At 41.9% G+C, this 13,763-nt stretch overlaps 2 protein-coding genes across 4 annotated transcripts in view; one reads left to right on the top strand and one right to left on the bottom strand.

Moving 5' to 3' along the window:
* ttc38 (tetratricopeptide repeat domain 38) overlaps positions 1-13,763 on the top strand; it is a 69,681-nt gene that overhangs the window by 33,272 nt on the left and 22,646 nt on the right. The window contains exons 12-14 of one of the 2 annotated variants that reach the window (XM_061970150.1): positions 206-365; positions 5,695-5,768; positions 6,050-6,141. In XM_061970150.1, the coding sequence (XP_061826134.1) occupies positions 206-365; positions 5,695-5,768; positions 6,050-6,137 (322 nt within the window). In that variant the 3' untranslated portion in view covers positions 6,138-6,141. Of the gene's footprint in view, positions 1-190; positions 366-5,694; positions 5,769-6,049; positions 6,142-13,763 lie in introns of both variants that reach the window. The other variant, XM_061970149.1, reaches the window with a different exon arrangement.
* Positions 12,832-13,763, bottom strand: part of tspan33b (tetraspanin 33b) — a 60,708-nt gene continuing 59,776 nt past the window's right edge. For both annotated transcript variants that reach the window (XM_061970152.1, XM_072913919.1), the window contains exon 8: positions 12,832-12,922. In XM_061970152.1, coding sequence (XP_061826136.1) covers positions 12,854-12,922 — 69 coding nt within the window. In that variant the 3' untranslated portion in view covers positions 12,832-12,853. The remainder of the gene's footprint in view (positions 12,923-13,763) is intronic.

Below are 13,763 nucleotides of genomic sequence, written 5' to 3'. Positions count from 1 at the left end.
ACAGTGCTTGTATTTAAATGGCGTGGGCACTGGGTAAGAAAATGATACTACTGACTCTTGCACCTACACTTTTTGAATACATATTTGTTTAGATTTGCAAGCTTCGGCCTAACTTACACTTTTTGAATACATATTTGTTTGGATTTGCAAGCTTAGGCCTAACTGCTAAAAGTGATCCACTGTGTCAAAGCTGTCTCTTTTGCAGAACACCGGGCGACAATTACCAGCATGAGCTGGCTGGACCCATAGGTGTGCCCATGTGTCAGGCTTTGATGGAATATGAAGGAGGAAACTACGCTCAAACTGTGGAGTTAATGTACCCGTTACGCTACCGCATTGTGAAGATGGGAGGCAGCGATGCACAGGTAAGAACCAGGCTCGTTCAAGTGGGCAGATGTTGGCTTTGTTATGGTTTGAAGATTTTTTTTCATGTCATTTAAATATGTAAGTTATAAAGAAACATCATAAATGTTGGATCCGCAGGACGTAGTTTGGGGACCCCTGCATTATACATACAGCATTTATATAAAACATCAATGGAGGTTTTTGGAGGTTTTTAAAAGCGCTTTATTGGCGAAATAGACGTAATGACTACCATAATCTCCATTGTTAGTTGACTTTGGCTAAGGTTTATTTACAAGTTAAAATGCATTAAAAAAGAAAAAATAAGTGTTTTCGTCTCACATAAGGATTGTGAATGATGGACAAAACTCACCAAAAAGTGAAGTTCCCCTTTAAGTGAACAATGACAGGTTTTATGATTATTTAAATTCATATTTTGGCAACTCCATCCATCCATCCATCCATCTTCTTCCGCTTATCCGAGGTCGGGTCGCGGGGGCAGCAGCCTAAGCAGGGAAGCCCAGACTTCCCTCTCCCCAGCCACTTCGTCCAGCTCCTCCCGGGGGATCCCGAGGCGTTCCCAGGCCAGCCGGGAGACATAGTCTTCCCAACGTGTCCTGGGTCTTCCTCGTGGCCTCCTACCGGTCGGACATGCCCTAAACACCTCCTTAGGGAGGCGCTCGGGTGGCATCCTGACCAGATGCCCGAACCACCTCATCTGGCTCCTCTCGATGCGGAGGAGCAGCGGCTTTACTTTGAGCTCCCCCCGGATGACAGAGCTTCTCACCCTATCTCTAAGGGAGAGCCCCGCCACCCGGCGGAGGAAACTCATTTCGGCCGCTTGTACCCGTGATCTTGTCCTTTCGGTCATAACCCAAAGCTCATGACCATAGGTGAGGATGGGAACGTAGATCGACCGGTAAATTGAGAGCTTTGCCTTCCGGCTCAGCTCCTTCTTCACCACAACGGATCGATACAGCGTCCGCATTACTGAAGACGCCGCACCGATCCGCCTGTCGATCTCACGATCCACTCTTCCCTCACTCGTGAACAAGACTCCGAGGTACTTGAACTCCTCCACTTGGGGCAAGATCTCCTCCCCAACCCGGAGATGGCACTCCACCCTTTTCCGGGCGAGAACCATGGACTCGGACTTGGAGGTGCTGATTCTCATCCCAGTCGCTTCACACTCAGCTGCGAACCGATCCAGTGAGAGCTGAAGATCCTGGCCAGATGAAGCCATCAGGACCAAATCATCTGCAAAAAGCAGAGACCTAATCCTGCAGCCACCAAACCGGATCCCCTCAACGCCTTGACTGCGCCTAGAAATTCTGTCCATAAAAGTTATGAACAGAATCGGTGACAAAGGGCAGCCTTGGCGGAGTCCAACCCTCACCGGAAACGTGTCCGACTTACTGCCGGCAATGCGAACCAAGCTCTGACACTGATCATACAGGGAGCGGACCGCCACAATCAGACAGTCCGAAACCCCATACTCTCTGAGCACTCCCCACAGGACTTCCCGAGGGACACGGTCGAATGCCTTCTCCAAGTCCACAAAGCACATGTAGACTGGTTGGGCAAACTCCCATGCACCCTCAAGGACCCTGCCGAGAGTATAGAGCTGGTCCACAGTTCCACGACCAGGACGAAAACCACACTGTTCCTCCTGAATCCGAGGTTCGACTATCCGGCGTAGCCTCCTCTCCAGTACACCTGAATAGACCTTACCGGGAAGGCTGAGGAGTGTGATCCCACGATAGTTAGAACACACCCTCCGGTTCCCCTTTTTAAAGAGAGGAACCACCACCCCGGTCTGCCAATCCAGAGGTACTGCCCCCGATGTCCACGCGATGCTGCAGAGTCTTGTCAACCAAGACAGCCCTACAGCATCCAGAGCCTTAAGGAACTCCGGGCGGATCTCATCCACCCCCGGGGCCTTGCCACCGAGGAGCTTTTTAACTACCTCAGCAACCTCAGCCCCAGAAATAGGAGAGCCCACCACAGATTCCTCAGGCACTGCTTCCTCATAGGAAGACGTGTTGGTGGGATTGAGGAGGTCTTCGAAGTATTCCCTCCACCGATCCACAACTTCCGCAGTCGAGGTCAGCAGAACACCATCCGCACCATACACGGTGTTGGTAGTGCACTGCTTCCCCTTCCTGAGGCGGTGGATGGTGGTCCAGAATCGCTTCGAAGCCGTCCGGAAGTCGTTTTCCATGGCTTCCCCGAACTCCTCCCATGTCCGAGTTTTTGCCTCCGCGACCGCTGAAGCCGCACACCGCTTGGCCTGTCGGTACCTGTCCGCTGCCTCAGGAGTCCCATGAGCCAAAAGAACCCGATAGGACTCCTTCTTCAGCTTGACGGCATCCCTCACCGCCGGTGTCCACCAACGGGTTCTAGGATTACCGCCACGACAGGCACCAACTACCTTGCGGCCACAGCTCCAATCAGCCGCCTCGACAATAGAGGTGCGGAACATGGTCCACTCGGACTCAATGTCCAGCACCTCCCTCGTGACATGTTCAAAGTTCTTCCGGAGGTGGGAATTGAAACTCTCTCTGACAGGAGACTCTGCCAGACGTTCCCAGCAAACCCTCACAATGCGTTTGGGCCTGCCAGGTCTGTCCGGCATCCTCCCCCACCATCGCAGCCAACTCACCACCAGGTGGTGATCGGTAGAAAGCTCCGCCCCTCTCTTCACCCGAGTGTCCAAAACATGAGGCCGCAAATCCGATGACACAACTACAAAGTCGATCATAGAACTGCGGCCTAGGGTGTCCTGGTGCCAAGTGCACATATGGACACCCTTATGCTTGAACATGGTGTTCGTTATGGACAATCCGTGACGGGCACAAAAGTCCAATAACAAAACACCACTTGGGTTCAGATCCGGGCGGCCATTCTTCCCAATCACGCCTCTCCAGGTTTCACTGTCGTTGCCAATATGAGCGTTGAAGTCCCCCAGTAGAACGAGGGAATCACCCGGGGGAGCACTCTCAAGTACTCCCTCGAGTGAATCCAAAAAGGGTGGGTACTCTGAGCTGCTGTTTGGCGCGTAAGCGCAAACAACAGTCAGGACCCGTCCCCCCACCCGAAGGCGGAGGGAAGCTACCCTCTCGTCCACCGGGTTGAACTCCAACATGCAGGCTCTGAGCCGGGGGGCAACAAGAATTGCCACCCCAGCCCGTCGCCTCTCACTGCTGGCAACGCCAGAGTGGAAGAGAGTCCAGCCCCTCTCGAGAGAACTGGTTCCAGAGCCCTTGCTGTGCGTCGAGGTGAGTCCGACTATATCCAACCGGAACTTCTCTACCTCGCGCACTAGCTCAGGCTCCTTCCCCCCCAGCGAGGTGACGTTCCACGTCCCAAGAGCTAGCTTCTGTAGCCGAGGATCGGACCGCCAAGTGCCCTGCCTTCGGCTACCGCCCAGCTCACATTGCACCCGACCTCTATGGCCCCTGCTATGGGTGGTGAGCCCATTGGAGAGGGAACCCACGTTGCCTCTTCGGGCTGTGCCCGGCCGGGCCCCATGGGGACAGGCCCGGCCACCAGGCGCTCGCCATCGTGCCCCAACTCCGGGCCTGGCTCCGGAGGGGGGCCCCGGTGACCCGCGTCCGGGCGAGGGAAATCTGAGTCTCGGTTCTTGCATTTCCATAGAAGTCTTCGAGCTGCTCTTTGTCTGATCCCTCACCTAGGACCTGTTTGTCTTGGGAGACCCTACCAGGGGGCATGAAAGCCCCCGGACAACATAGCTCCTAGGATCATTGGGACACGCAAACTGCTCTACCACGTTAAGGTGGCAGCTCAGCATATAACTATAGCATATATTGAATTTGTTGGCACTTTTTTAAAATAACAAAACCAAATTATCTAGGTTTTTTTTTATTGAGAGATCTTCTAGATATGTTAATTGTGTTTATAGAAATAAATAAAAGGGACCTATGATGACTTTAACACACTTCCTTGTGGTCTAAATAATATGTATGGATATGCTTTCCTATTATAATAATATAATAGGAATATTTTTACTAATTTTTAATTAGTAAAGTAATTAAAGGTTTTTAATGTAACCTTGCTGCTGCCCTCTTGGCCAGGTCTCCCTTGGAAAAGAGATCTTTGATCTCAATGGGATATTACCTGGTTAAATAAAGGCTAAATAAAATTAAAAAAATAAAATATAAATAATTTTGCGCCACAGTCACTTTTATAACCTGTTTTCTGAGTATGTCGGCAAGTTGTTCTATCTGGAGGTGTTCCCAAAGTAAAAATGAAACCACGCCCCACCCTCTCCAAAAGTATTAGAATGTGTCTTTTGAAAATGTACACTGTTTAAATATATGTCTTGAATTTGTCACTGCTATTTTTTTCCAGACAGGGTTGAAGATAAACTTCATAAACATTGTATAGATTCACCCGGTCACAACATTAGGTACACATGCACACACTCCGATCAATTCAGACTCTGCATATCAAGAAGTTGCTTTTCGCAGCATTAATGTCAATGCATGTCGCACGTCTGCGTTATTATGCGCATGCCACAGTAGGATGAAAATAATACTTTATATCACACCTTTTTTGTGTTTCCTCATGGTCTGAAGCAGATGGATGAGAGCTTTACTAAATGTCTAAATAAGTATATCCGTCTTGTTGTGACGTGAGAACGTATCCAGACTGCAAACCCTGCCAACCAAGGCATCCAAAACTGTAGGAAAGCTCATGCAAGAATGCATTAACCTTGTGATTTGATGCTTTGGAATTGTTTAAATACACGTATTCAACATTGTAACAACATTTTTATGTCAGAAAAGACTAAGTTTAGCATATGTCCCCTTTAACATTTTTACATGCGTTTTATAATGCATTTTTCAAACAAATTCATGCAATAATTTGTCAATTTGTTTTTAGTGTATGTAAACACACCAGGTGTTTGTGTGTGTATGGGGGGTGGACATTGGGTTTAGTGTGGGATGGGGGGCCCTTCAGGAGTCTTGTGTTGCTATGCACCTGACTGATGTTCAGATATTCAAAACCAGCAGCTTTAGTTAACGCAATCTTGAACAACACAACACAAATTCCTTGTTGTTGTGAAAGCAGGATCAAGATAAATACTGTAAAGTGTGATGCAACCGCACTGGCTAATGTGAGAATGCTGTGCACAGTGCACACATATGAATAATGAATCTGTGATGGATGCTGATGGACTTCATGCATGCTGTGCTCGGTGTTCACCAAACACCTCCCAGAGGTGCGGCAGTGTGCATACAGTGTGAACTCCCCACGGTGAAAAGCCTGTACGTCGTGTAGAAATAGTTATTTTTGTTTGGTAATAGCTTTGTCCACTGTCGTTTGCAGAGAGACGTCTTCAATCAACTGCTTATTCACGCAGCCTTGAAATCGGAGAATAAGCGCCACCAGAGACTTGGAAGGTACTGCAAGGAAGATGCATTCCATTCCTGTTTTTTTTACACGTTGTGCCTTGTCTTCAACTGCGCAGAGATTATGTAGTGATAATGGAAAATGAAAAGATGACCCAGGGTTGTTGCTGAGGTCCAGTCGTGTTAGCGTTACGTGCCGTCTTTCCATACGCAGACTGAATAAGATCTATGCTACTGTTACGTACAAGTCTGTTACACTGCTGTAGACTGCTCACTGGTCTCTCTGAATCAGAGTTCATTTGTATGTGTGGCGTTGTGTTTGATTCCAATAGATGTCTTCTGGTGGAGCGTGACGCCATGAAGCCAAACTCCCCTCTGACCGACCGTCTGATGCAGAGAGCCATGGCTCTTCATGACTAGCAAGGTGTGCAAAGCATCCCCCTTATCTGATGCTCTAATAGAGAAATCCGGCCTTGTCAAAAATGCTCGAAACACACTACAGTACGTCAAGCCATCAAGCCTAAAAAGTATTTTAGATACATTCATTTAAGGTGCGTTTTTTTTATTTTTTATGAATTAGACTACATCTGTCAGTGCCATGACAAGATAATCCAATTTAAAGTGCAAATCATGTTTATTAGTGGCTGAGGTAAAAATAAAAATTAGAGCACAAATCACTTAGATAAAATGTACACCAGGAAAAACTGTAGTACTCTTTCAAGTGTATTTGATGTAAAATCAGATATTAATTATAGAGCTTCACAACTGTAATTAAATTTAACAATCTAAATCAGGGGTGTCAAACTCGTTTTAAGTCGGGGGCCACATGTAGAAAAATCTACTCCCAAGTAGATAACGATAACTTAAAAATAAAGACAACTATAGATTGTTTTCTTTGTTTGAAAATAGAACAAGCACATTCTGAAAATGTACAAATCAAAATGTTTTTTGTTTTTTTAAACTTACATTTTGCGGTTAATAGTATTCTATCTTTATTTGTCGTTATTTATACTTTCTGAATAAATTATGTGATAATGTTCATCAGTCAACTCATAGGTGTTAATTTTTAATCTATCAAGATAAAAAAATAATATCAAAATCAAATTACAGGATGTTATTTATGTAGTTTGCTCATTTTCCTCGACTGGTGCACTAACATGTGGTTTATTTTATTTTTTATGTAGCATAAGATTATGCTACATATGATACAAAGATACAAAGAATTGCTCTTGCGACATCTAGTGGACACATTTAGAACAGCAGTTTCTTTCATTCAAAAATGTTGTCTCATTTTTATACTTTGCAAAGTCATCTCGCAGGCCGGATAAAACCTGTTCGCGGGTCTAATCCGGCCCGCGGGCCTTATGTTTGACACCCCTGATCTAAATGATACAACATACAGTAGGTCAATAGGATTACTCACAACATTACAAGGGTCATTTCACCAAATCGGTGTCATTTGCTTGTTGAAACTTTCAAAAATAAACATTAATTTCTGTATTTTTTTTTCAACTTCAAATCTAATAATACACTTGGGGCCTGATCTACTGATATCCAAATACCATTCGCAAACTATAAAAGTGTGTGTACTACAGTATTCGTGAGCGTGTTTCGGGTGATCAACTAAAACTGTGTGTAAAATTGATAAAAAGTGCAAAAGTGGTGCAGACCGCCTTATTTAAATGAGGATTTCGTATGTATACTGGCTGTGGCCAAGGAGACACTCAATCCCCTCCACATTCATGATGTCAGGTGTTCCAACGGTCCAACCTGTGCTGTTTCGATATGTTGTGGAATATGCAGAACACGCCACATTTTTTGGGGGCGCTATACTGTAAAAGTTTGATTTAGACAAAATATACTATTTTTAGCATGCCTAAGGCTAAGTGCTATGGTAGGCGCTGGTGTTTTGATGGTGCATCTGGAATGATCCAGAAATGCATGCACATTTTTTCATATAATAATAATATATCTCTTACATGAAAAAATAAAAATGCCAGCAGACATCAAAAGGAATTAAATATTTTATTTTAACAGCCCCTTAATTCATCCAACAACTATAATTGTAAACACAGTTTCATTCATGATAAATCACATTGCAAGCACTAAATGATTATTTTTGCATCCTCTCCCAGTCTTGTGGGTGTTCTAATAATCAGCATATACATTAAGACAGACACGCTAAATGGATTATGCTCTCTATTTTGCTCATTTAAAGAGGCTCTTTGCAATTTGCTCACAGTGACATTTTTAAAGCAAAAAATGTAACAAGAACAATGAGTTTACGTCATAAAAACAATTTCCGGCCCGAATAAAATTATTGTTTTTTTTGTTCGTCCACACGTATGCGAGGGAGAACGTGCACACTACTGTAACAATTAGCACTCATGTTGTTGTTATGATATAAAATACATTCAATGACAGCTAACAATTGCTATCCAAATCGCTATTATTAGCTAACAGCACCAAAAGCTAATGTAACGTACATATGTACTTACGACATTACGTCCTGGAAAGCCGTAGAGCAAAGACGTCAAACTCAAGGCCCAGGGGCCAGATCTGGCCCTCCACCGTATTTAATGTGGCCCGTAAAAGCTTTGAAATAATATGAAGTACTTTACAAAATGTATTTGTTCTTTCCATTTTGAGAGAAAAAAATAGACGCATTGCATGCAATTGCATATCTTTTAAAATGTAATATTATCTAATAATGCAACAAATATAATACTATCATACATTTCAAACTTTTTTTGTTAAAATAAAAATAATGACAAATATGTGCTTGACATATGATTTCAAAGCAAGTTTTCCATCCAACTGTACACTGTTAAAATAACAATACCGGTACTGTAGAATGTACAGTAAAAAACTGGCAGCTCAGTTGCTCGGATTTTGTCGTACAAAAACTATAGTACCCTTTTTCCATTTACAGTAAAATGCTGTAAAAACCACCATAAATGTTACAGTAAAACTGTAACGACTGAGCTGCCAGTTTTTTTACTGCATAATCTAAAGTTAAAAAAAAAAAAAAAAAAAATATATATATATATATATATATATATATATATATATATATATATATATATATATACACACAGGTAAAAGCCAGTAAATTAGAATATTTTGAAAAACTTGATTTATTTCAGTAATTGCATTCAAAAGGTGTAACTTGTACATTATATTTATTCATTGCACACAGACTGATGCATTCAAATGTTTATTTCATTTAATTTTGATGATTTGAAGTGGCAACAAATGAAAATCCAAAATTCCGTGTGTCACAAAATTAGAATATTACTTAAGGCTAATACAAAAAAGGGATTTTTAGAAATGTTGGCCAACTGAAAAGTATGAAAATGAAAAATATGAGCATGTACAATACTCAATACTTGGTTGGAGCTCCTTTTGCCTCAATTACTGCGTTAATGCGGCGTGGCATGGAGTCGATGAGTTTCTGGCACTGCTCAGGTGTTATGAGAGCCCAGGTTGCTCTGATAGTGGCCTTCAACTCTTCTGCGTTTTTGGGTCTGGCATTCTGCATCTTCCTTTTCACAATACCCCACAGATTTTCTATGGGGCTAAGGTCAGGGGAGTTGGCGGGCCAATTTAGAACAGAAATACCATGGTCCGTAAACCAGGCACGGGTAGATTTTGCGCTGTGTGCAGGCGCCAAGTCCTGTTGGAACTTGAAATCTCCATCTCCATAGAGCAGGTCAGCAGCAGGAAGCATGAAGTGCTCTAAAACTTGCTGGTAGACGGCTGCGTTGACCCTGGATCTCAGGAAACAGAGTGGACCGACACCAGCAGATGACATGGCACCCCAAACCATCACTGATGGTGGAAACTTTACACTAGACTTCAGGCAACGTGGATCCTGTGCCTCTCCTGTCTTCCTCCAGACTCTGGGACCTCGATTTCCAAAGGAAATGCAAAATTTGCTTTCGTCAGAAAACATGACTTTGGACCACTCAGCAGCAGTCCAGCTGGTGTCGGTCCACTCTGTTTCCTGAGATCCAGGGTCAACGCAGCCGTCTACCAGCAAGTTTTAGAGCACTTCATGCTTCCTGCTGCTGACCTGCTCTATGGAGATGGAGATTTCAAGTTCCAACAGGACTTGGCGCCTGCACACAGCGCAAAATCTACCCGTGCCTGGTTTACGGACCATGGTATTTCTGTTCTAAATTGGCCCGCCAACTCCCCTGACCTTAGCCCCATAGAAAATCTGTGGGGTATTGTGAAAAGGAAGATGCAGAATGCCAGACCCAAAAACGCAGAAGAGTTGAAGGCCACTATCAGAGCAACCTGGGCTCTCATAACACCTGAGCAGTGCCAGAAACTCATCGACTCCATGCCACGCCACATTAACGCAGTAATTGAGGCAAAAGGAGCTCCAACCAAGTATTGAGTATTGTACATGCTCATATTTTTCATTTTCATACTTTTCAGTTGGCCAACATTTCTAAAAATCCCTTTTTTGTATTAGCCTTAAGTAATATTCTAATTTTGTGACACACGGAATTTTGGATTTTCATTTGTTGCCACTTCAAATCATCAAAATTAAATGAAATAAACATTTGAATGCATCAGTCTGTGTGCAATGAATAAATATAATGTACAAGTTACACCTTTTGAATGCAATTACTGAAATAAATCAAGTTTTTCAAAATATTCTAATTTACTGGCTTTTACCTGTGTGTGTGTGTGTGTATATATATATATATATATATATATATATATATATATATATATATATATATATATATATAATCAAATGCATAGGCAACTGTATAATAATACCTTGAGGTGAATCCTCATACATTTATATCCATAAATTATTCACGGTTACTAGCGGCCCTCTGAGGCCATCCACAAATGCGATGTGGCCTTCAGTGAAAACCAGTTCCACTCCCCTGCCGTAGAGGGCTCGTATTTAACCACGGCAACTGCGGCAAAAGCTGCGACCGCCCTCGTCATTTGCCGTAAGCCCTAAAAAATTGACCAACATCTGCGGCAAGAACATGCCGTGACCGCCCTTGACTTTTTACCTGTTAATGGACAAGGGATGTAACAATAAACGATATAATGATAATTTGCACTAAAATTCCAGACGGTTAGTAATACCGTCTAATTTTTTTAATTACAGAAAAAACGTCATTTATTAATGCATTTTAGGCACCATGAAGTCAGGCGCATGCGCACTTGCGTCGTTTGGTTTGATAATCATGGCGGACTAAAACTACATGGACTTTGCTGCAGAGATTTCCCCTCGGAGTAAACAGAGCCAAGCGCTTGGTTTAACTTAATTTTCCCTCATTTCCCGCCGTGCGTTTAAGAGCGCACTGCTTTGTTTAGATGGAGACAGGTGTGGACAATATTGGAGACACTTGTCCCCACACTAAAAGTATACAGCGAAGGAGAAAACTATTTGATGTTTTGCAGCAGGCGATATGTCGTGAACGTTGCCGCAACTTGTTTATAGTCTTTACTTTGTTGACTGGGATGTTCACTCCTTTAACTGCTAACTGTGTCAGTGTTCAAATAACATCAGTATTAGCTAAAATGTTTTGTCATCTCATCAAACTAAATGAAGGCTGTGAAGATTGTGTATTCGATGTGAGAGGTGTCACTCCTCTTTATTTTTGTGAGCCAAACTGTTGTACCGAACCAAAACAACGCTTGTTCATTAGACTTCATCTTCATTAGCCAAACTGCTTTGTGTTTTATTTTAATATCAAAAAGTAAACAAGGTTTTTATACATTACTTGTGGGTTTTTTTTCATATCACAAAGGTATTACTTCAAAAAACATTCATGTGACATAGCATTTTGTTAATGTATTATTGTGTGTAATTAATTCCTATATGACATATTTCTGCTCACATTTAATGGATCTGTCCCGATACATCATCTACATCTACATATAAACGTACATAACTTTAAAAAAATTAAAATAAATTAAAAAAATGTACCTCCCTCTATCAAAATGTAAAAAATAGAGATGAAGGCATCATGAAATGACAAAAAGCTGACAAGTTTATATTAGTAATGAATTAAAAAAACAGTATATATATATATTTATATTTATATATATATATATATATATATATATATATATATATATTTATATGTATATATATATATATATATATTTTATATATATATTTTATATATATATATATATATATATATGCATGCATGCTTTGGATACCCTGCCTCAAAATAAAATAATGTTTGCCTGGGTGCCCTTCCAACTTGCCTTGGTGCCCTAAAATATGAGCCCTCTTTTAAGGCAACACTTGCCCTGACCTTAAAAAGTTAAAATTCGAGGCCTGTGTATGCTGTGTAAAATACATTTGAAAGATAGCGCTCTCTAGTCATTTGTGTAAATATTCCAAACAGCCCCTTAAAGAGAAGCAATCTTCTGTGCAAGTTTCCAAGTGTTTTAATACACGCAAGCCTTTAGTAGATCAGGCCCGTATTGAACCATAGTACATACTTGAAATGTGCATTGGCATATCTTAGGCAGAAATGTGTTTGTTTATACAAAGTTCCCTGTGGTGAAGAAGCCCATTTGAGTATCAGGAATCAGTTTTAGCATATACAAGACATAAAATATAGCAACATGTCCGTCATGCTAATAACATATTTCAACCAACAATTGTTTTTGGAGAAAAAAACAAATGACATGACATAAAATTATTTTTAAGAACAGAACTGTGCTGAGATGTTTACCTGCTCACAAGGCCCCCAATAAAGTCAGCATTAATTATATTCTTTGACTCTTAATGTTTAACCATCATTCATCGCCTCTCTGAAACATTTTACTGTCACATTTTGTGTGCAACATATGAATGAAATCAAATCTCTCAAAAACACTATTAATGTCATTCCTTTCTGATAGTCTCAATTAAGATTGATCGTGATTATCTTTGAAAATGCAGATTTATTTAGATATGTGTTCAAAGCCATAGCATATTTAAAATGGACATAACATAACTGAATGGCTCACATGTAGAAGAACATGAACACAGCAGTCATATAAGAGCAATGAAAAAGTGTCCTTGTGAGTGCCTTTGGACTCACTCCAACTGCCATTTACTTCCTCTTCCATTCGTCTTCCTCTTTGTTCGCTCGTGCTTAGGACAGCGAAGTAATCTCATCTTGGATCTGAGAGATCAGGATCTGGGATAGCACAATGCCTGCAATCTAGAGGACGGCAGCAGACGCTTTAAATTACTCAACAGGCGCTTGTTAAAATATGCCGCCTGTGCCAACCCTCTCAAGGTCCCTTGGAAGGTTGTCCTAATGCTCATTTGGCAGAGGGATAAAATGGTTTAAAATTATTCTGTTTGGATGTCGTTTGCAATAACAAGAGAATCACTTTTATAGGACAATAAAGCTGTCGAAGTCTTATTGAGCGGAACGTACCGCACTCGCACCTTTAACTGATTCTTCATTCTTGTAACACTGTTCAGTCAGGATGTGCAAGACAAAAAAAGTGCACATCAAAGCACATTGAATGCTAATGAAATGATGTGGACGGGACACGTAGGCACTTCACATGCCTCCTCTTAACCATTGGAGACCCAATCAGTCTGACGCAAGAGGAATCTAATCTGAGTATAGGGACTTCATTTACTTTTACTATTGACAGCATGTATTCGAATCAGAGCTCAACCTTTACATTCTCCGGTGGATATTAGACTATTTTTCTGTCAATAGCTATTTCCAATGACTGAAATAAAATAAAGCCGCTTCCAGGCTGCACATTGTAAAACGTGCGCCTGTTTCACATAACAGTGCACTTTCTTGAACTTTAATTAGTAATGTGCAACTGGTTTTATTATCTCTTCAGGCTTGGTTACTGCTATCCAAGGAATACTTTTTTCTAATAAGAGAGGCCAAATACCATGTTCAGTATTCCCCAAATGTAAATGAAAGTTGTCTAAGGCTCAATGTGCAACAGTAGCTGAGTTTGTGTGTGTTTTAGTTCCTAGTAGGTGTCCCGAAAGTGTTCAGTAGGCCTTGGTGATATGACCTAAAAATA

The sequence above is a fragment of the Nerophis lumbriciformis genome, linkage group LG10 (assembly GCF_033978685.3).
Source record: "Nerophis lumbriciformis linkage group LG10, RoL_Nlum_v2.1, whole genome shotgun sequence".
NCBI lineage: Eukaryota > Metazoa > Chordata > Actinopteri > Syngnathiformes > Syngnathidae > Nerophis > Nerophis lumbriciformis.
This window is presented reverse-complemented; position numbering and strand designations above follow the sequence as displayed.